The following is a 24084-nucleotide window of genomic DNA, read 5'->3' as shown; positions in this document are numbered from 1 at the left end:
CTGACTGTCTACCCTACCACCCCCACCCTCCCTAAGACCTGGCTGACTGTCTACCCTACCACCCCCACCCTCCCTAAGACCTGGCTGACTGTCTACCCTACCACCCCCACCCTCCCTCAGACCTGGCTGACTGTCTACCCTACCACCCCCACCCTCCCTCAGACCTGGCTGACTGTCTATCCTACCACCCCCACCCTCCCTCAGACCTGGCTGACTGTCTACCCTACCACCCCCACCCTCCCTCAGACCTGGCTGACTGTCTATCCTACCACCCCCACCCTCCCTCAGACCTGGCTGACTGTCTACCCTACCACCCCCACCCTCCCTCAGACCTGGCTGACTGTCTACCCTACCACCCCCACCCTCCCTAAGACCTGGCTGACTGTCTACCCTACCACCCCCACCCTCCCTCAGACCTGGCTGACTGTCTACCCTACCACCCCCACCCTCCCTCAGACCTGGCTGACTGTCTACCCTACCACCCCCACCCTCCCTCAGACCTGGCTGACTGTCTATCCTACCACCCCCACCCTCCCTCAGACCTGGCTGACTATCTACCCTACCACCCCCACCCTCCCTCAGACCTGGCTGACTGTCTACCCTACCACCCCCACCCTCCCTCAGACCTGGCTGACTGTCTACCCTACCACCCCCACCCTCCCTAAGACCTGGCTGACTGTCTACCCTACCACCCCCACCCTCCCTAAGACCTGGCTGACTGTCTACCCTACCACCCCCACCCTCCCTCAGACCTGGCTGACTGTCTACCCTACCACCCCCACCCTCCCTCAGACCTGGCTGACTGTCTATCCTACCACCCCCACCCTCCCTCAGACCTGGCTGACTGTCTACCCTACCACCCCCACCCTCCCTCAGACCTGGCTGACTGTCTATCCTACCACCCCCACCCTCCCTCAGACCTGGCTGACTGTCTACCCTACCACCCCCACCCTCCCTCAGACCTGGCTGACTGTCTACCCTACCACCCCCACCCTCCCTAAGACCTGGCTGACTGTCTACCCTACCACCCCCACCCTCCCTCAGACCTGGCTGACTGTCTACCCTACCACCCCCACCCTCCCTCAGACCTGGCTGACTGTCTACCCTACCACCCCCACCCTCCCTCAGACCTGGCTGACTGTCTATCCTACCACCCCCACCCTCCCTCAGACCTGGCTGACTGTCTATCCTACCACCCCCACCCTCCCTCAGACCTGGCTGACTATCTACCCTACCACCCCCACCCTCCCTCAGACCTGGCTGACTGTCTATCCTACCACCCCCACCCTCCCTCAGACCTGGCTGACTGTCTACCCTACCACCCCCACCCTCCCTCAGACCTGGCTGACTGTCTACCCTACCACCCCCACCCTCCCTAAGACCTGGCTGACTGTCTACCCTACCACCCCCACCCTCCCTCAGACCTGGCTGACTGTCTACCCTACCACCCCCACCCTCCCTCAGACCTGGCTGACTGTCTACCCTACCACCCCCACCCTCCCTCAGACCTGGCTGACTGTCTATCCTACCACCCCCACCCTCCCTCAGACCTGGCTGACTGTCTATCCTACCACCCCCACCCTCCCTCAGACCTGGCTGACTATCTACCCTACCACCCCCACCCTCCCTCAGACCTGGCTGACTGTCTATCCTACCACCCCCACCCTCCCTCAGACCTGGCTGACTGTCTACCCTACCACCCCCACCCTCCCTCAGACCTGGCTGACTGTCTACCCTACCACCCCCACCCTCCCTCAGACCTGGCTGACTGTCTACCCTACCACCCCCACCCTCCCTCAGACCTGGCTGACTGTCTACCCTACCACCCCCACCCTCCCTAAGACCTGGCTGACTGTCTACCCTACCACCCCCACCCTCCCTCAGACCTGGCTGACTATCTACCCTACCACCCCCACCCTCCCTCAGACCTGGCTGACTGTCTATCCTACCACCCCCACCCTCCCTCAGACCTGGCTGACTGTCTATCCTACCACCCCCACCCTCCCTCAGACCTGGCTGACTGTCTATCCTACCACCCCCACCCTCCCTCAGACCTGGCTGACTGTCTACCCTACCACCCCCACCCTCCCTCAGACCTGGCTGACTGTCTACCCTACCACCCCCACCCTCCCTCAGACCTGGCTGACTATCTACCCTACCACCCCCACCCTCCCTCAGACCTGGCTGACTGTCTATCCTACCACCCCCACCCTCCCTCAGACCTGGCTGACTATCTACCGTACCCCACCCACTGTTCCTCATACCTGGCTGGCTGCATCGTAATTCGTGCCTGCCCCCATCTCACTCCCCCTCCACCCCGCTCCTCTACGCTCCCCCCAGCCCAGCATGTTGTTCTCTGGGCCGGGCCGGGTCGCTGAGTCTGTAACTCTTACCTCTCTAGTGGCAGGCGGTCTCGCCATCGGAGAAGACCCCTGATCTGAAAAGGGCTTTAAGGACCCTGCTTAGTAAGATGAAGGTAATGTCATACACACACACAACCGACCCAGACACACTGTATCCTCAACCACACACACACACACAACCGACCCAGACACACTGTATCCTCAACCACACACACACACACAACCGACCCAGACACACTGTATCCTCAACCACACACACACACACAACCGACCCAGACACACTGTATCCTCAACCACACACACACAACCGACCCAGACACACTGTATCCTCAACCACACACACACAACCGACCCAGACACACTGTATCCTCAACCCCACACACACAACCGACCCAGACACACTGTATCCTCAACCACACACACACACACACAACCGACCCAGACACACTGTATCCTCAACCACACACACACACACACAACCGACCCAGACACACTGTATCCTCAACCACACACACACAACCGACCCAGACACACTGTATCCTCAACCACACACACACACACAACCGACCCAGACACACTGTATCCTCAACCACACACACACACACAACCAACCCAGACACACTGTATCCTCAACCACACACAACCGACCCAGACACACTGTATCCTCAACCACACACACACACACACACACACACACACACACACACACAGTTTTGAAGCTTTGCCCCAAAGCCACCATCAGTCCCCCTCCTGTCCACTGCACCATTTCAGCCCCATCAGCATCTGATGGCTATGTCACAGATGCCCTGCCCCCCGTGTCTCTGGCTAGAGGGGCGTTGCTCGTCCCCCTCTCCCCTGGCCTGCCCTAGTGTGGCTCCTCTCCCCTGGCCTGCCCTAGTGTGGCTCCTCTCCCCTGGCCTGCCCTAGTGTGGCTCCTCTCCCCTGGCCTGCCCTAGTGTGGCTCCTCTCCCCTGGCCTGCCCTAGTGTGGCTCCTCTCCCCTGGCCTGCCCTAGTGTGGCTCCTCTCCCCTGGCCTGCCCTAGTGTGGCTCCTCTCCCCTGGCCTGCCCTAGTGTGGCTCCTCTCCCCTGGCCTGCCCTAGTGTGGCTCCTCTCCCCTGGCCTGCCCTAGTGTGGCTCCTCTCCCCTGGCCTGCCCTAGTGTGGCTCCTCTCCCCTGGCCTGCCCTAGTGTGGCACCGCTCTTAAGTTCCTGATTTGGTTTTCAGAATGGTGTGTCACCATCCTCTACCCTGCATGTGTCTGTCTGTTTCCATACTGGCCCCTTGTGGCCTAACCCTGTGGCCTTCCCCTAATCCTAATCCTGTGGCCTGCCCCTAACCCTAATCCTGTGGCCTTCCCCTAATCCTAACCCTTTGGCCTGCCCCTAATCCTAATCCTGTGGCCTTCCCCTAATCCTAACCCTGTGGCCTGCCCCTAACCCTAATCCTGTGGCCTTCCCCTAATCCTAACCCTGTGGCCTTCCCCTAATCCTAACCCTGTGGCCTTCCCCTAACCATAATCCTGTGGCCTTCCCCTAATCATAATCCTGTGGCCTGCCCCTAACCCTAATCCTAACCCTGTGGCCTACCCCTGTGGCCTGCCCAACCCATGTTTCTGATAATAACCATTACTGTTCTGATTTATTGATTGATTGATTGATTGATTGATTGATTGATTGATACATCATCAGGAAGATACTATGGATACTGTGGCTCTCCTCTCTTATAGGCCATGTACCTCTCTGCCAACTACAGTAGTGCTGTGGTGGACAGCTGTAGCTCCTACAGCCGTAGCCTACTTAGAAATAGCCAGAGAAGTGAAACATGACTCTACTGTTTTGTCTGTGAGAAACAACTCCCTCACTCTACCTCCCTTAACGGGTTGAAAAATTCCCATAACTTTCCAAAAATTGCAAGGTTTTCCAGAAATCCTAGTTGGAAGATTCCCGGAATCAGGATGAAAGGAGCAGGGTATTTCTGGAAAACCTGGCAATTTTGGGAAGTTACTGGAATATTGCAACCCTACTATACCTCCCTTCAGTGAAGGAGGGAGATGCTCTCAAACCTGGTTTCCCTAACTAGTGTCTCTCAATGCTGTCCACTACATTACACTGGACTATAGTAGGGGTGGCATATCATGCTGTCCACTACATTACACTGGACTATAGTAGGGGTGGCATATCATGCTGTCCACTACATTACACTGGACTATAGTAGGGGTGGCATATCATGCTGTCCACTACATTACACTGGACTATAGTAGGGGTGGCATATCATGCTGTCCACTACATTACACTGGACTATAGTAGGGGTGGCATATCATGCTGTCCACTACATTACACTGGACTATAGTAGGGGTGGCATATCATGCTGTCCACTACATTACACTGGACTATAGTAGGGGTGGCATATCATGCTGTCCACTACATTACACTGGACTATAGTAGGGGTGGCATATCATGCTGTCCACTACATTACACTGGACTATAGTAGGGGTGGCATATCATGCTGTCCACTACATTACACTGGACTATAGTAGGGGTGGCATATCATCATTTTGGAGGACCAACAATGTATGCAGGCTTTTGTTCCACCCCAGCACTAACACACACACACACACACACACACCCTTGATGAAACTAATTGCGGTAATATTTGGGAACCTTGACTTTTTCCACATTTTGTCACGTTACAGCCTTATTCTAAAATGTATTACATCGTTTTTTCCCCTCATCAATCTACACACAATACCCCATAATGACAAAGCAAAAACAGGTTTTTAGAAATGTTTGCTAATATAAAAAATTTAAAAATCTGAAATCTGACATTTACATAAATCAATTTATTTTTATTTTTACTTAACTATTTTTTACTTAACACTTATTTTTCTTAAAACTGCATTGTTGGTTAAGGGCTTGTAAGTAAGCATTTCACTGTAAGGTCTAAACCTGTTGTATTCGGTGCATGTGACAAATCACATTTATGTAAATTTCAGATTTATTATATATTTTTTATATATTAGCAAACATTTCTAAAAACCTGTTTTTGCTTTGTCATTATGGGGTATTGTGTGTAGATTGATGAGGGGAAAAAACGATTTAATAAATGTTAGAATAAGGCTGTAACGTGACAAAATGTGGAAAAAGTCAAGGGGTCTAAATACTTTCCGAAGGCACTGTATGTGTTGATTATTTGAATCGGGTGCATTTTGAGCTGGGCTGAAACTAAATGGGTCCACCTCCACTGACTGCTGAGTACTGTAGTAGTAGACAGTAGACAAGACCTCATGTAGGCGCTTTGTTCCAACCATCCACTTCTGGTCAATCGAGCTGCTCATTGTCTGTTGATGTGGAAGGTTTCCAGTGCATTAAGTCCTTGTTGCCTAGCGCTCTGTGTGATTGATGGGATATGAAGTGATGTCACCATGTCCACATCAGCAATCAAACAGCAGATCAGCATTGATGATGACAGCAGTTGGTTGAAAGGACACACACAGAGGTCCCTGAGGACTAGTTGACCAGCCCCGATCTACTGGAACTTATTGGAGAGATTAGTTGTGTTCAGTAGGCATGAATGGGAGAAATCGTTTTTTAAACGATAAACTATTGGCATTCTTTTTCTCAGACAAGTTAAGGGAGTATCCCATCCTTTTGACTGCATTGCATGCCTACTGAATGTGACCCAAGCCTGATCTGTGGTTAGCTGTGAGAAGAGTATGACATCTAAGTGCCTCTCTCTCTCTCCCTTACTGTCTTTCTCTCTCCCCCTCTCTTTCTCCAGGACTCTGACTCGCCCCGTCACTCCACGGCGTCCAACAGTTCTACGTTCAGCAGTCCCCCCAGCCCGGCCTCACCCCACAAGACCAAGTCCCTCTCTCTGGAGAGCACAGACCGCATGACCGGCTGGGACACATGAGTGACAGTAAGCACACCGCTCCAATCCCTGACCCTCACCAAGCCCTGGACCCGCCCCCCTCCCCTGGCGCCGCCTATCCCCTGCCCACGGAACTGCACCTGCTGCCACAGGCCCCTCCCATTTACTTACTTCACCTTTGACTGGAACTGAGATCTACAAACAAACACAGGGAAAGGAAGTGTTTGACCAAGAAGGAAATACTTGGAGAGGATATGTTAGTTAATGCGTGGAAGAGTGTGTGTGTGTGTGTGTGTGTGTGTGTGTGCGAAATGAGTGTGTGTGTGCTTGCATATGTTTGTGTGCACGCCTGTGTGTGTGTTTTTGAGGGGGGCATACAATATAGGAATTAAAATTGACACCCCCTTCCATCTGCTTTGTAGCTGATAGCCAGAATAAGCGAAGCGCTAAGTTTAATTGAAAGTACTTTTGATTACAGCACTACTAGCACCCGTGTTGAGTATCTCCCCATGTAATTGGCAACTCCTGTAAAGAGACACACAAACCTCAAGACGCAACAAGAAGAAGAGGATGAATATGAAACAACAGATAATTTGATACGTGTACATAGCACCCTTTGGGCTTGGGGGACCACCTTTTATTTATTAATCAGACCAAGGTGTTTCACAGAGGAGAAAGAGAGGATGTTTTCGCTTTCTTTCTGTTGCTTTCTTCCGGAACGGTAGTTAATAACATCAGAAGAAGAGGGGGCATTCCATTTACAATACAAGGCTCACAAAAAAAAGAAAGCAATGATGTTTATTTTTCATTTTGCTCATGAAAGTGAAATATGTGCAGTGACTTCATTTGTTTGTACCATCAGTGAAAAGCTACAGTAAAGCAACGGAAAAATACAACTATGATGAGGGGTATTTTAATTCTAGGTTGACCCCTGACCTCACCGGCTTCACGTTCTAGAATTCTTAGGGACAGCAGCGTTTAGAAGCAGACCGAACATTCTATGATGACATCACGGCTCCTTCTGCCACTTCCTCATGACATGGGCCAGTGACCTCATCCACTGAACTGGAACCATTGGGCCATTCTCCATGTAGTGTAGACCTACTACCGTAAGTACAGTAATAGACCAACCACCGATCAATTACAAAAAGTAAATTCCCATCACAACAATGTACATAGGTTAAAAGTAGAGAATAATATATGATAAGGGAAATACTATAGAGAAATACATGATGGGAGAAGATTATGGATTCCTTTTTATTTTTTTCAGAATGATTTGGGGTTATATTCACACGAAAGCCATTTTAAACCACAGTTCTTTTTATGATTGCTTTTAGATTTTTTTACAAATTATTTTTATTTCATGTATGAGACAAACCGTTGAGTGTTATTTTGATTTGTGTTTGGGGAAACATGGACCCGTGGACCCGTGCTGTTTAGTGAATATGTGCATTTATTTTAAGCGATAGGTCTATCACAGATGCATTCACACAGGCGTTTCCCCCTCCACTCTGGCCGCTATGTTCCATCAGTTGAGGGGGGATGTATATTTCCAAACTGACAGTGATTCTGAAACACAAAGTGTGTATTTCCATACTATTCCCTGTGGTACCGACCTGTGAACCTTCCCTGTGGTACCGACCTGTGAACCTCAAATATGTTCCTTTGACTTCTAAGAGAGATTTTGGAAAGCTTGTTATAACCAAAAAAGAATGACTTGAATCTTGAGTTTTCATAATTTTTCAGACAGCCTTGCTTATTTTTCAGAATGTTTCGATAGATTAGGGGGGAAAAAGAGACGACAATTGTAAAGAGATGGTGATTTGACTACACAGACCGCACTAGGCTGAAATGTAGTGAAAGAATGTAAAATAAATGCTAGGATGACAAGGCCAACACTTCATTTCTGTTACAAATTAGGTCATTGTTATGTTCTTATTATCAACTGGTAATCTGTGTATTGCTGTCTGTTAATGCAATCACCTTCATTTAGACCAAAATTGGGGTCCATTCCATTTTAATTCGGTCAATTCAGGGAGTAAACTGAAGTTCCATTCCAATTCCAATTTTCCTCAATGCTTCTCTGAGACAAATTTGGAATTTGAATTTCTGTTTACTTACCTGAATGTAAATGGAATTGACCCCAATCCTAATGCAAACCACACCACAGTGGTGTTGATCATATTTATGTGTGGAACGGAAACAATCATTTACTTGATATAGTTTCTGAGCATTGGGTCATGTGCTTAGAACAACTGACTCTTTTCTCTCAAGAGGAAGGGAGGGGACTCTTATTCTTGAAAGGGGACTCTTATTCTGGAAAATAAATATTTTCATGTCTAATGAGGATTTGTTGTTATGTTACAGACCATTCAATGAATTACCGTTGTTACTTACTGCTGAAAGGGACCTTCTGTTTAGGAGTGTGTTTGGGTGGGTTGAAGTGTACCAAGTAGTATACATTGCAGTTTACCTTCAGCTATCCTATTCACAAGTGTATAAAAAGAAGACACAACAATTCCTGCCATTGGAGTCCTAAATCTTAACCCTAAACCACAATTCTATTCTATTCACTTGTAAAATACAGCCATGTATGCCTACTCATGCCACGTGTTTTTAGAAATCCATTTTATATTGAGCTTGAAGAATAAGAATTTATCTGGAAGTGTCACTGTCTCGCTAAGCTGGTTTTACTCAACCGTCTCAACTTAACTTAATCGCTTCTCTTAAGATTTCCTTTTAAGCTACCAACTCTCCCTATTCATATCTGCTGGACCTTATCTGTAGAATGTATTAGTTGAGAAAGAGGAAATATCTTAGTCTGAGTATTTTGGACCAGACTTTAATTGTACATCCCACTTTTTTAAAAACTCAGGAATGTCAGAACCAATGATTATTTTCATCCTAACAATTAAAATGAGTGTGACAGAACAGACTACACTTGGAAAAGAAGAGCTCAATTTAGCCATAGTGTAGCTAGCTGTGACTAGGCGTAACGGTCAAACGATTCAGCTGGAAGAAAAGAGGAGAACCGGAATAAGGAGGAAGAAATCAGACAAGTGTTTTGAATCCAGGATGAGAAGAGGTGAGGGGTGAAAGGCCGGATGGAGGGTAGTAGTTTGAGGCTGAGGTGCCACCATGCTAACCATTTTTTTTTTTTTAAGAAAACGCCTTTGCATTTCAGTGAGGTCTTATCTGAAATTCTTTCTATATTATTTAGCTCTTTCATATCATTTTACACTTTTGTTTTTTTTTCTAGGATTGCTTTGTAATAATTTGTACAGTTTTGCATGTTATAGACGTAATCATTTTTTTGTTTTGGATTAGTTTTTAATTTTGACTTGTTCATTTTATTTGAACGGTTTGGGAGTTTTACTGAGGATACCCACTACAGGTGATGTAGATTCTTTTTGCACAGAAATATTTAAGGTGTAAGGTCAAACAAATAATGTATGGAAACTGTCCACCACTCTTATGTGGAGAGCTCATTATATTAACCTGACTCCGATGTATTTCAATAAAACGGAGGGCTGTTACAAATACGGCTTCACTGAGTTTCCTGTCCTGATTTCATTTCTTTCCTTGGGAGGACACGGAATAGCCTGGATCCAAACTGAATCGCTCTTGATTCACCATTGTTTCAATTCAGTTTGGCTTCCAGGCTAGGGCACAGATCCACTTACAGATTTCCCAGATGTATTTTGAGAATAGTTGATTAAAAATGTCACAAATGACCCCCCCCCCCCCCCCCCCCCCCCTCCAAAAAAATCACATTTACATCTATTGCCATTACTAGAATAAGTTGTGGCTAACATTTATCTATACAAGTAAGTATACACTTCATAGAAGGGGAGGAACAATACAACTGATTCTAATTCTAACTGGAGGGGAAAATAACACTATAATATTCTACCTATAAGGCTGGAGTTTGGAGGTCAGCTTTTATCCTGTAATACAATACAGCCTTTCACTTCACAATTGCTGATTCATTGATTCATCGTCAATTGTTTTCAATTGATTGACAACAGGACAGGACACTGTCCCAATCTCCTTCACGTCATCACTAGGACCCTGAGTTTCCCCTGGGCAGATCACAGTCAGGAAAGACTCCTGGCCCTACACCTCACATACAGTACCTTTAACTGCCTCCATCAGAAGTGCAATGAAAACAATAGACGTATAAAAGTACCTCAATGTATAGTAGTAGAACTGGTTTTGGAGACCCGTCTACAGTGGTTCTCGTACAGGTAAACAATGTAGTCAATAGGAATAAAGTATTGGCTTTTGAAGAGGAGTGCTTTGGCAGCATTTGCTTGTGTGACCAATAATGGAGCGAACTAGATTCTAAAATCCTTAGATTGATCATTTTTCACCCCCCTGAGTAGTGGAACATTTACGTCATTTAGCAGACGCTCTTATGCCGATCGATAAGAAGCTCTTGAAAGTCTTCCCAGTAAAACGTCCTTCACATGAAACTGATCCCCGCGCTGCGTCTTTCACATAGAGCTGACTCCAGAACAATGTCTTTCACATAGAGCTGACTGCAGAACAATGTCTTTCACATAGAGCTGACTCCAAAACAGTGTCTTTCACATAGAGCTGACTCCAGAACAATGTCTTTCACATAGAGCTGACTCCAGAACAATGTCTTTCAAATAGAGCTGACTTCAAAACAGTGTCTTTCACATAGAGCTGACTCCAAAACAGTGTCTTTCACATAGAGCTGACTCCAGAACAGTGCGTTTCACATAGAGCTGAGTCCAGAACAATGTCTTTCACATAGAGCTGACTCCAAAACAGTGTCTTTCACATAGAGCTGACTCCAGAACAATGTCTTTCACATAGAGCTGACTCCAGAACAATGTCTTTCAAATAGAGCTGACTTCAAAACAGTGTCTTTCACATAGAGCTGACTCCAAAACAGTGTCTTTCACATAGAGCTGACTCCAGAACAGTGCGTTTCACATAGAGCTGAGTCCAGAACAGTGTCTTTCACATAGAGCTGACTCCAAAACAGTGTCTTTCACATAGAGCTGACTCCAGAACAGTGTCTTTCACATAGAGCTGACTCCAGAACAGAGAACAAACCGCGTTGGAGAGATTACTCCTCTGTATCCAATAAAAAATGTTCTTCTTCCATGTCAGTGTTATTGGGTCAGGTCTCACACCTGCAGGTCCAAGTTACACTGTCCGCTGAATCCAAGTCGTCTGCTATCTTCATTTATCAGTGATGTTTAGTGAGGTTGAGTGAGGGGACATGTTGAAGTATGATTATCAAACAACTGTCCAGTATGTCCTGTTTCCTCACAATCTCCTTACTCTCAAACTGTCACACAAAGGTCTAGTATGCCCAGTCCAAAATCAATCTCTACCCCCTAGTTGTATATCTAAAAGGATGGCATGGGTTTTAGCTACGGGGTAGAGTCTAGGGGGTAATTCAGGCCGTGGTTCCATTCTCCTCTAGGATTCCATTGCCGGGGGCGCTCTGAATGGCCTGGGTGGAGCCGTGCTTTGATATGCTGTCCAGACGGTTGGTGCTGCAGTGTCTGAACCCTGATTGGTCGTTGAGGAGGGGCATGCTGCCATAGGGGAGGCGATCCTCGACTCCGCGGAAACTAAACGCCGTGTACCTGACAGAGGAGAGGAGAGAGACGGTTGGTCAGGTATCTGGGACTATATATACAGTGCCTTGCAAAAGTATTCATCCCCCTTGGCGTTTGTCCTATTTTGTTGCATTACAACCTGTCATTTTAAATGCATTTTTATTTGTATTTCATGTAATGGACATACACAAAATAGTCCAAATTGCTGAAGTGAAATTAAATAAATAACGGAAAAGTGGTGCGTGCATATGTATTCACCCCCTTTGCTATGAAGTCCCTAAATAAGATCTGGTGCAACCAATTACCATCAGAAGTCACATAATTAGTTAGATTGCACACAGGTGGACTTTATTGAAGTGTCACATGATCTCAGTATATATACACCTGTTCTGAAAGGCCCCAGAGTCTGCAACACCACTAAGCAAGGGGCACCACCAAGCAAGCGGCACCATGAAGACCAAGGAGCTCTCCAAACAGGTCAGGGACAAAGTTGTGGAGAAGTACAGATCAGGGTTGGGTTATAAAAAAAAATCGGAAACTTTGAACATCTCACGGAGCACCATTAAATCCATTATTAAAAAATTTAAAGAATATGGCACCACAACAAACCTGCCAAGAGAGGGTCGCCCACCAAAACTCACGGACCAGGCAAGGAGGGCATTAATCAGAAAGGCAACAAAGAGACCAAAGATAACCCTGAAGGAGCTGCAAAGCTCCACAGTGGAGATTGGAGTATCTGTCCATAGGACCACTTTAAACCGTACACTCCACAGAGCTGGGCTTTACGGAAGAGTGGCCAGAAAAAAGCCATTGCTTAAAGAAAAAAAATAAGCAAACACGTTTGGTGTTCGCCAAAAGGCATGTGGGAGACACTCCAAACATATAGAAGAAGGTACTCTGGTCAGATGAGACTAAAATTGAGCTTTTTGGCCATCAAGGAAAACGCTATGTCTGGCACAAACCCAACACCTCTCATCACTCCGAGAACACCATCCCCACAGTGAAGCATGGTGGTGGCAGCATCATGCTGTGGGGATGTTTTTTATCGGCAGGGGCTGGGAAACTGGTCAGAATTGAAAGAATAATGGATGGCGCTAAATACAGGGAAATTCTTGAGGGAAACCTGTTTCAGTCTTCCAGAGATTTGAGACTGGGACGGAGGTTCACCTTCCAGCAGGACAATGACCCTAAGCATACTGCTAAAGAAACACTCGAGTGGTTTAAGGGGAAACATTTAAATGTCTTGGAATGGCCTTGTCAAAGCCCAGACCTCAATCCAATTGAGAATCTGTGGTATGACTTAAAGATTGCTGTACACCAGCAGAACCCATCCAACTTGAAGGAGCTGGAGCAGTTTTGCCTTGAAGAATGGGCAAAAATCCCAGTGGCTAGATGTACCAAGCTTATAGAGACATACCCCAAGAGACTTGCAGCTGTAATTGCTGCAAAAGGTGGCTCTACAAAGTATTGACTTTGGGGGGGTGAATAGTTATGCATGCTCAAGTTTTCAGTTTTTTTGTCTTATTTCTTGTTTGTTTCACCCCCCAAAATATTTTGCATCTTCAAAGTGGTAGGCATGTTGTGTAAATCAAATGATACAAACCCCCAAAAAATCCATTTTAATTCCAGGTTGTAAGGCAACAAAATAGGAAAAATGCCAAGGGGGGTGAATACTTTCGCAAGCCACTGTAACATAGTAATGCCCCATGTTGTTAACACTTACCCCTGTCAGACCAACACATCCTCGTCTCTATACATCCTTACCTACACGCCTCCCTTTGCACATCTGGCTTTTTTCAACCCCAAAATAAATTAAATCAATCTATCCCCCCCCTCCCTGTTCCCACTCCCACCCCTATCCCCGTCCATCCCTACCTGCCATCTCTGGATTTATAAAGACTTCCATGGAAGCTGCTCATCTTGCTTCGGGTGCTGCGGACGCTGCTTGCCCGGCTTGTGCTCCCGCTGGGGGGCTCGTCCAGCATGGCCAGGTGGGTGGAGGAGGCTTGGGTGGAGGTGCCCTGCGTGGACGTCCCCCTGGACTTCTTCACGATGGGGGTGTTGGGTTCTCGCAGGAGCAGCTGGGCAAAATCTGGCTCCTGGAGCACCTGTCTACTCTCGTTGACCACACTACTGGAGAAGGGAGAGAGAGGCGGAGTGGGGGAAGGGAGGGATGGAGGGGAGGGCGAGGCGGAGGAGGGAGGGAGGGAGGGGAGAGAGAAAGGGAAGGTGGAGCGGTAGATGAGAAGTGTGTGGAACGGGGTGGGAGAGGGGGTTAATGTTCAGATCACAGGGGGGGGTGAGCGCAGAGAAGGGGCCTGTCACTACCACCACTACACATCACCCACACCACTACACATCACCCACACCACTACATATCACCCACACCACTACACATCACCCACACCACTACACATTACCCACACCACTACACATCACCCACACCACCACACATCACCCACACCACTACACATCACCCATACTACTACACATCACCCACACCACTATACATCACCCATTGATGTTCATGACTGTTATATAGTGCAAATCTATTTATGTTAGGGAGAGAAAACGTGTTTTAGAGACTTACTCTTTGCGTCTCTGTCTTTGGAAGAAGCTGGCCCATTCGAAACAGGTCTTCTTGCTGCCCACCCAGAACACTGAAGGGATCCCGACTACCAACATCATCAGGTACTTAATGAGGAACAGAGACAGGTTTGGTCTGTTGGTCTGCTCAATCTAGGACACACAGAGAGGAGAGGTGAGAGGTGTGAGTGTGTGTCTGGTATAACGGAGTACTCTACTAACAATCGGTGCTGGAGTGAAACAGTGTGTGCAAGGCTGCGTGGGTGGGAATGTAGATCTCAGTGAGTATGACGCTACGGTATGGTACGGTTGTGTGTGCAAGGCAGTGAGGCACTGTACTTCTGAGTGTGTGTGTGTATTTCTAACAGACTGAGCAACAAATCAACAGCCAACACAATGTCATGACTCTCTCCTTCTCCCTCTCCTTCCCCCTCTCTCATTCTCTATTTTTATCATCTTCTCTCTCACTCTCATTCCCTCCCTCCACCCCCTCTCATTTTCTCTCCTTCTTCTGCCTCCGTCCCCTCACTTGTTCCCTCTCTCTCTACCTCCCCCCTGTCATATTCTCTTTCCGTCCTTCCATCCCCCTCTCTCAATCTCCCTCTTCCCTGCTCAGTGGCGACCCATCATTCAGGGCAGGTGGGGCAGAGCCCCCATTTTTTGCCAAAAAAACTAACAAAAACAAAACAATTTTTTGGGGGGGTTGCCTGTTTTGCATGTTATTTTGGCATTAATACGTGTCACATATCAGTTTGCAAACAATGTCAAAATAAATACAAAAATCATTGAGTTAATAAAGCCTCACATCGTCTCTTTTTTGCTTTTTTGAGTAAGGCAGCTCCAAAATGCAAGTGTTTCAGCCTAGCTCTTTCTGTGGTGGTGGGGCAGCCAGTGGAAAATACGGAGTGTAGGGGTTGGTAATGTTCTCTAGTTGTGCCGTGATTGGCTCAGTGTTCTGTCACTCATGGGGACACTACCTCACTGCCAAATATAAGGGTAGAGCTCGAAAATTCAAGCCTCTTGTGTGCTGCCATAGAGTTACAGTAGAAGTGCCCATCCAAGAAGGCTCAAGGTCATTGGCCACAGATAAAATTATGTCAAATCACATTGTATCTACAGTAGCTTTGATTGGACTGATCATGTCAACATCATACTTTCAAAATCTTAGCTAGCAAGGTAGCAGTCATCATCATGAATCAAGTCGACAATCTACTGGCAAATCCTTCTCAATCCTTGTCATATGATGACAAATAATGAAGAGAAATTATAGATAAACATTACACAACAAGTCGGAAATCGCAAATTCAACAATGAGTGGTTTGGAAGAAGTCAGTGACTAACTGCAAGCATTGCAAAGCAATCACTAGCCTGCTATTCAGTGGAGCGGGTGTGTGGTCCCAATTCTGGGTTCAAGGGTCTCTTTTCCAAGCTTAAAATGATAAACATTTAACATTGGCCATGCTGTCAATCCAGCATCATTTCTGCCACGCTCAAAACAACTGTTAACTCGGAACTGGGAAATCTGACTTCAGTGAGTTCAAGACAACTGGGAAGTTGGGACTAAACGAGCTCCGACTGGGAAAATACGTTTTGAATGGTCATCCAACTCGGAATTGTAAGTTGGGAACTCAGGCCTCTTTATAGAGCTACGACCTGAAGATCACTGACGTCATCATGATTCGACCTTGTTTTTTTTCCGAGTTCCCAGTTGTCTTGAAAGCACCATAAATCCAGAGAACGCCAGACTTTGATGACAATGTTTGATGACAAAATTTGCCCACGACGGACTGCTGCGCCACCTTCCTGTTCAAGTGAGCACAGCACAACAAGGTGAGTCCAAAGATATAGTGTTATGCTGCTGCATAAATGATATAATATGCCAGGGAGATATGTATACTGTAGCTAAGAAAGTAATACTAAGTGTATGTTGTGTAGTAAGCTGTTAGTAGCCCATGTGCCTCACCCTAATAATTTGGTCTATTTTCCCCTCTTAATTTTGCCTACTGTTCTGACTTGGTGGTGCACATGTAGCCTATAACCTGTTTTAGAGAAATGTAATCATCGAATATTGTAAGAGCATTCATTGTCTGCTTATATGCCCCCTTTATTTAACCTACGGTTCTGACTTGGTGTACAGGAAGAACACTGTAAGAACGGCCCATGTTCTGAATTTTGTCGCTGTACATTTCAAAAGTGCTGAACAAATAGTTATATTGACTATGTCCGTCCTAGCTCGCTCATTAATGTCTTAATCAAAATGACGGATTGCCTCTTATCTGCTCGTCGTCCCCTTATGCCATAGTTTGTACATCAACTGTCAGTAGAAACCACATTTGTTTAAGCAAGTGAGCCATAAGGCTATGTTTTTTTTAAAGGCAGTAAATGAGGCTGAATGAACTGTTTCGCTGCCAGACAATGCTCCACTGATAGCCAGGTGTAGCAGTGGTAAGGTGTTGGGACTGCTGTTGGGACTCTGCTGTTGGGAGAGCTTTATGTAGACCCTAACAGTTTGTGGGCACCGTTTGTCACCGTTATAGTGCAATTAATGTATTGTTTAGTGTTGTGTAGTGGCTTTGCTGGCAAGCATCCCCAAATTTTTTGGGTGTTTGCCCACCAAGATTGACATGCTAAAATGGCCACGTCCCTGCACCCCCTGTAGACAGTCAGGCTACACACACACAGTGATCTACTGCAGAACAACGTACAGTTCAGCAGAACACAGTTTTAGTAAGAGCACACACACATGGATACACACACTATCTCCCCCTCTCCCTGTCAGAAACACACACACACACATCCCCTGTTCTTTCTGTTCACACACACGGATACACACACACAGCAGTCCTGATGGCCTCATTATGAGTGAAGCAGAGCAGCCTGGGGCTCAGAGAGACTCATTCCTACAGACTGAGATAAGAAGAGAGAGACTGAATCACTGCAGCCATACGTCCCTCCCTTCAGTTAAGATCTTATCTTGTAAACTCCTCTAGATTGCCACATCTCATCTGGTTCTGGCCAATTGTTCTAATCAGAAAGGCTTGGAGGAAGTAAAATGACAGGCTGGATGCAGCAGGACTGACCCTCCTTATTCAAGTCAATGGGTCTGTAGGCCTACACGGTGGAGAGTTCTAGTGATTATATTTCTACAGGAATAACTCTACTGTAGCATCATAGCTGATTATTTTCTGTATGTCATTTAGCAGACGCTTTTATCCAAAGCAACTTACGGTCAGTCGTGCAAACATTTTCGCATAGGCGGCCGCAGCGGGAATCAAACCCACGATCCTGATGTGCAGGACCTCTCTTTCTCTCTGGCTCTGTTTGCATACTGATATAGATAGGTCCCTGCTGAACCATAGCTCTTTATGTGCTCTGGGGAAGCAAAGTCCTCCCTCTACACATCAAACAGTTCTGAAGGGCAGTCAGCAGGCCTACATGTATGCATGTTGTGTTTATATTTTTGATCAGTATACATACATGACTCAAATGTAAATGTAAACTACGCTGGTTAGTGGAACTTCTACACACACTGCTTTTACGAGAATAAAAAAAACACTATACACTACATGACCAAAAGGGGTCTGAATACTTTCCAAATGCACTGTAGCTGCATATAACATAGCAGAGTCCCTCTATCAGCCCCATTTTTCTCCCAGCAACAGAAGCTCTGGGAGAGAGAGATGAACTCACTGCTCTATAGTGTTTGCCTGACAGATTAAGGCCCCAACTGACTTCCTTTGCCCTATCTCCCCCCCCCACACACACACACACACATTCATACATACACACACACACAAACAGATGCACAAGCGGGGCCCGGCGGTATTCCAGGGCGTGTTCTTAGAGCATGCGCAGAACAGCTGGCAGGCATATTCACGGTAATTTTCAACCTCTCCTTGTCCCAGTCTGTAATCCCCATATGTTTTAAGATGACCACCATAATTCCTGTTCCCAAGAACTCTAAGGCTTCATGCCACAACGACTACCGCCCTGTAGCACTCACATCTGTAATCATGAAGCGCTTTGAGAGGCTGGTTATGGCACACATCAACTCCATCCTCCCAGACACCCTAGACCCACAGTGTGGTGCCAGAACAACAACCTCTCCATCAACGTCAGTAAGACCAAGGAGCTGATCGTGGACTACAGGAAACGCGGGGGCGATCACGCCACCATCCACATTGACGGGGTTGCAGTGGAGTGGGTCGAGAGCTTCAAGTTTCTCGGTGTCCAAATCACTAAGAACTTAAAATGGTCCACACACACACGCACAGTCGTGAAGAAGGTTATAAGGTTAAAAAGGTTTGGCATGGGCCCTCAAATCCTCAAAAGGTTATACAGCTGTACCATTGAGAGCATATTGACTGGCTGCATCACCGCTTGGTATGGCAATAGCACCGCCCTCGATCGTATGGCGCTACAGAGGGTGGTGTGGACAGCCCAGTACATCACTGGGGCCGAGCTCCCTGCCAACCAGGACCTATATATCAGGCGGTGTGAAAGGAAGGCCTGGAAAATCATTAAAGACTCCAGCCACCCAAGCCATTGACTGTTCTCTCTGCTTCCGCATGGCAAGCGGTACCGGTGCATCAAGCCTGACACCAACAGGCTCCTGAACAGATTCTATCTCCAAGCAATAAGACTGCTAAATAGCTACCTAAATGACTAACAATATACGGACTATCTGAGTTGACCCTTGTATTGTATTTTATTTTTGCAGTCTCTATGCACACTCACAGGGCCCTACACTCTACACACACTGACACTCACTCCATCATTTGCTCACACACATTATATGCACATACATTTATACTGACTCTACACACACCCACACCCACTCACATACAATCCTCATATACGCTGCTGCTACTCTGTTCAACATATATCATGATGCCTAGTCACCTTACCCTTATACATACACTACATGACCAAAAGTATGTGGACACCTGCTTGTCGAACATCTCATTCCAAAATCATGGGCATTAATATGGAGTTGGTCCCCCTTTTGCTGCTATAACAGCCTCCACTCTTCTGTGAAGGCTTTCCACTAGATGTTGGAACATTTCTGCGGGGACTTGCTTCCATTCAGCCACAAGAGCATTAGTGAGGTCGGGCACTGATGTTGGCCGATTAGGCCTGGCTCACAGTCGGCGTTCCAATTCATCCCAAAGGTGCTAGATGGGGTTGAGGTCAGGGCTCTGTGCAGGCCAGTCAAGTTCTTCCACACCGATCTCGACAAACCATTTATGTATGGACCTCACTTTGTGCATGGGGGCATTGTCATGCTGAAACAGGAAAAGTTGTGCCACATGTTGCCACATGTTGGAAGCACAGAATCGTCTAGAATGTCGTTGTATGCTGGAGCATTAAGATTTCCCTTCACTACGCGCTTCAGCGGCTCTGTTCTGTGAGCTTGTGTGGCCTACCACTTCGCGGATGAGCCATTGCTGCTCCTAGATGTTTCCACGTAACAATAACAGCACTTACAGTTGACCGGGGCAGCTCTATCAGGGCAGAAATTTGACGAACTGACTTGTTGGAAAGGTGGCATCCTATGACAGTGCCGCGTTTTGTTCTACCTTGTTATTTTTAGCATTACATTGTTATTGATTACTGCATTGTTGGATTTAGAGCTGGCAAGAAACGCATTTCACTGTACTTGTGCATGTGACATTAAAACTTGACACACACTACACAGCTGTTCCACTAGGTCAGTTTGTGGGCAGATCTCAGTACCAAATCTCTCCTATGTGCCAACCAGTTTACCACTAATTAAAAGGCAAGAGAATACACACAATCAATGTGGTATTGGAGATGTTTGGACAAATTAACAGCACTGAAAGACAGAGTCCCCCTGTGAGTGAGGTGAGCAGCAGACTAACACAAACCCTGCTTTCTGATCCACCACAACAACTACTAACACAGACCCTTCTATCTGATCCACCACAGCAACTACTAACACAGACCCTGCTTTCTGATCCACCACAACAACTACTAACACAGACCCTTCTATCTGATCCACCACAGCAACTACTAACACAGACCCTGCTTTCTGATCCACCACAACAACTACTAACACAGACCCTGCTTTCTGATCCACCACAACAACTACTAACACAGACCCTGCTTTCTGATCCACCACAACAACTACTAACACAGACCCTGCTATCTGATCCATCACAACAACTTCTAACACAAAACCTCTTAAAGGAGGACAGAACAAGAAGAGCAGTGCAGGTGCACTCATGTGAAAACAGCACACACTGTTACAAATGTACACACACACACACACACACACACACACACACACACTAAACACCTACAGTAGCAAGGAGGAAGTGTTTGAATTATGAACTGCTTCTCCAGATGAGTGGGGATGTGTTCCACAGCTCCAGGCAGAGAGAAGCTTCTCTGAAGTGCTTCATCTATTAGAAACAACCAACCTGAGAGCTCTCCTGTGTCTGTTTGACCTGGAGTACTGGAGCTAGGTGTGTTGGGAATACAACTACTGTGTGAGACCGATATATATTCTCTGTTGTTTTTCTTTCCTGTTTTGAATTTGGCATCAAAATTCAAATAGATATTTCCTGTGTTTTCGTGGGACCCCATGAAAGCTCACTGAGGCCCCTCGGGTCCTAGGCCCCCTGGTTAAGAACTACTGACGTAGGGGTTATAAGAATATTTGAGTGCAGTTGATTGTAGTTTCTATAAACGGTGACAGTAGGTGTATAATCTGGTATTGCCTGGTACGGACAGGTATATGGTATAGTGGTCAGAGTAGGTGTAATGTAGCATAGTGGTTAAAGTATGGGGATATACACTGAGTGTACAAAACATTAGGAACACCTTCCTGTAACTAATGTTATATGCCAAATTTGTAGATTTTGTTTCATATTGCATTATTATCAGTAAAACAATTGCAACTTTTAATCTGTGTTTTGTATTATTTAGCTACATAACTTTCGCAAGAGATGACTCGTGTTTACAGTATATGCATTAGCTTGCAACATACTTTAACATAACGTTAACATAGCTAAAACAGCATAGACAATGACCCTACTTGTCTACTAGCATAAGGTAACATTAACTTGCTGACACTACACATTCAAGTATATCTGACCAAATTATGAAAGACAAGCATTGTAATTTTGAATTCCGTAAAGTGAGTGTGGAAAAGGTGAACAAATGATTGTTGTCTATTATCAATGACAAGCCAAACAAATGTTTTGCAAGGTAGATGACTAGCTGTCAATTCTTCATGACTAGCTGGCTACTAATTATTCGTGGCTAGCCAGTTAGCCCTATTGACTTACTATGGGGTTGCATTCTACTCACACTACAGTGGGTATTGTAGGCAGGTAAACATGCCAAAATTAATACAGTATGAATTTATTCACGTTTCAAGATACAGTATTGTAGTCAGGCAACAGATGAAATGTGAATGGGCAACATTTCATTCTGATGTCTGAGTTTATTTTCTCTTGCTTCAGCCCAAAAAATGGATTTCAAGAAATATTGTGTTGTTTTTACGTGGTTGTGTCATATTTCTGTGCATACTTTCTGTTGAAGCTTTCATCGATGCATGCTTCGAAATGTGTACAAGCGGAGTACGCATCCGAGAAGTGCCCTCCGTGCTACGTTTCGCAGACTTTGATTTGGACTCATACTCTGACTGATGCGTGCTCCAATTTGCGTGCTCGGAACATGGTATTATTGATAAAGAAATGTGTGAGTAAGATATGACTAAAATGTCACACCCTCAGTTAAACTAATAATGTATGACTATTAGTAGACTAGAACTTAGAGAGTTAATCAAATGTGTTTATATAAGATGCATATTTGCCCAGCAACAGAGTATTTGTTTCTTGTAATTAGGCAAATTCTCACCTGGTATGGACAGGGGATGTGCTGTAGTGGTATGGATCTCACCTGGTATGGACAGGGGATGTGATGTAGTGGTGTGGATCTCACCTGGTATGGACACGGGACGTGGTGTAGTGGTGTGGATCTCACCTGGTATGTACAGGGAATGTGGTGTAGTGGTCTGGATCTCACCTGGTATGGACATGGGATGTGGTGTAGTGGTATGGATCTCACCTGGTATGGACAGGGGATGTGGTGTAGTGGTGTGGATCTCACCTGGTATGTACAGGGAATGTGGTGTAGTGGTCTGGATCTCACCTGGTATGGACATGGGATGTGGTGTAGTGGTATGGATCTCACCTGGTATGGACAGGGGATGTGGTGTAGTGGTATGGATCTCACCTGGTATAGACAGGGGATGTGGTGTAGTGGTCTGGATCTCACCTGGTATGGACAGGGGATGTGGTGTAGTGGTCTGGATCTCACCTGGTATAGACAGGGGATGTGGTGTAGTGGTGTGGATCTCAACTGGTATGGACAGGGGATGTGGTGTAGTGGTATGGATCTCACCTGGTATAGACAGGGGATGTGGTGTAGTGGTCTGGATCTCACCTGGTATGGACAGGGGATGTGGTACTCTCTGCAGCGCTCCTGCACCCAGGTAGTCTCCCAGACAGTCCTATAGCTGTTCTCATACAGGTAGCAGGCTATGACCGTCAACAGAGGGACCAGGTAGAGCACAGAGAACACCCCAATACGGATCATAAACTTCACCAGCTTGTCCTGGTTATCCTTCGCCAGAGGGAGCTCCATACGCACTCGGTTTAATGCAAGGATTCCCGCTAACAGTAACGCCACGCCCACCTAGAATCAGACAGAGTTGATATTGAAGGAATAGACAAAAGATTATATAAGAAAGACCAGGAAGTAAATATGGTTTTATTTACTTTTTACTCCCCAAATTGGTAGATACAGTCTTATCCAATCGCTGCAACTCCCCTACGGACTCGGGAGAGGCGAAGGTCGAGAGCCATGCGTCCTCCGAAACATGACCCTTCCAAGCCGCACTGCTCGCTTAACCCGGACGCCAGCTGCACCAATGAGGAAACAGCTGGCAACCAAAGTCAGCTTGCAGGCACCCGGCCCACCACAAGGAGTCACTAGAACGTGATGGGACAAGGAAATCCCGGCCGGCCAAACCCTCCCCTAACCCGGACGACGCTGGGCCAATTGTGCGCCGCCTCATGGGTCTCCCGGTCACAGCCAGCTGTGACACAGCCTGGAATCGAACCCGGGTCTGTAGTGACACCTCAAGCACAGCGATGCGTCTGTAGTGACGCCTCAAGCACTGCAATGCATTGCCTTAGACTGCTGCGCCACTCGGGAGGCCCAGATCCACTTTTTAATGAATGTTGAGATGTGTAGGTCTGTGGTATAATCAAAGGAGCAGACACAAACAGTGTCAACATGTTTACTGAACTTTGTGCATGTGCAAACGTAAACCTTGTGCACACATGAATCACCTAGCCTGTGTCCCAAATGCCACCCTCTTGCCTATACAGTGGGGGGAAAAAGTATTTAGTCAGCCACCAATTGTGCAAGTTCTCCCACTTAAAAAGATGAGAGAGGCCTGTAATTTTCATCATAGGTACACGTCAACTATGACAGACAAACTGAGAAAAGAAATCCAGAAAATCACATTGTAGGATTTTTTATGAATTTATTTGCAAATTATGGTGGAAAATAAGTATTTGGTCAATAACAAAAGTTTCTCAATACTTTGTTATACACCCTTTGT

General features: G+C 46.5%; 2 protein-coding genes across 2 annotated transcripts in view; one reads left to right on the top strand and one right to left on the bottom strand.

Moving 5' to 3' along the window:
- LOC311106759 (serine/threonine-protein kinase MRCK alpha-like) overlaps positions 1-9789 on the top strand; it is a 100219-nt gene extending 90430 nt beyond the window's left edge. Inside the window, exons 35-36 of the mRNA XM_084149153.1 lie at positions 2402-2476; positions 6142-9789. Coding sequence (XP_084005279.1) covers positions 2402-2476; positions 6142-6276 — 210 coding nt within the window. The 3' untranslated portion in view covers positions 6277-9789. The remainder of the gene's footprint in view (positions 1-2401; positions 2477-6141) is intronic.
- Positions 9790-11671: 1882 nt separating this feature from the next.
- Positions 11672-24084, bottom strand: part of LOC311106632 (frizzled-3-like) — a gene marked incomplete at both ends in the record, with an annotated part of 37824 nt that continues 25411 nt past the window's right edge. Inside the window, 4 exons of the mRNA XM_084149023.1 lie at positions 11672-11864; positions 13713-13970; positions 14428-14576; positions 22899-23150. Of these exons, the coding sequence (XP_084005149.1) occupies positions 11672-11864; positions 13713-13970; positions 14428-14576; positions 22899-23150 (852 nt within the window). The remainder of the gene's footprint in view (positions 11865-13712; positions 13971-14427; positions 14577-22898; positions 23151-24084) is intronic.

The sequence above is a fragment of the Coregonus lavaretus genome (genome assembly GCF_964263955.1).
Source record: "Coregonus lavaretus genome assembly, chromosome: 31".
In the NCBI taxonomy this organism is placed as follows: Eukaryota; Metazoa; Chordata; class Actinopteri; order Salmoniformes; family Salmonidae; genus Coregonus; species Coregonus lavaretus.
This window is presented reverse-complemented; position numbering and strand designations above follow the sequence as displayed.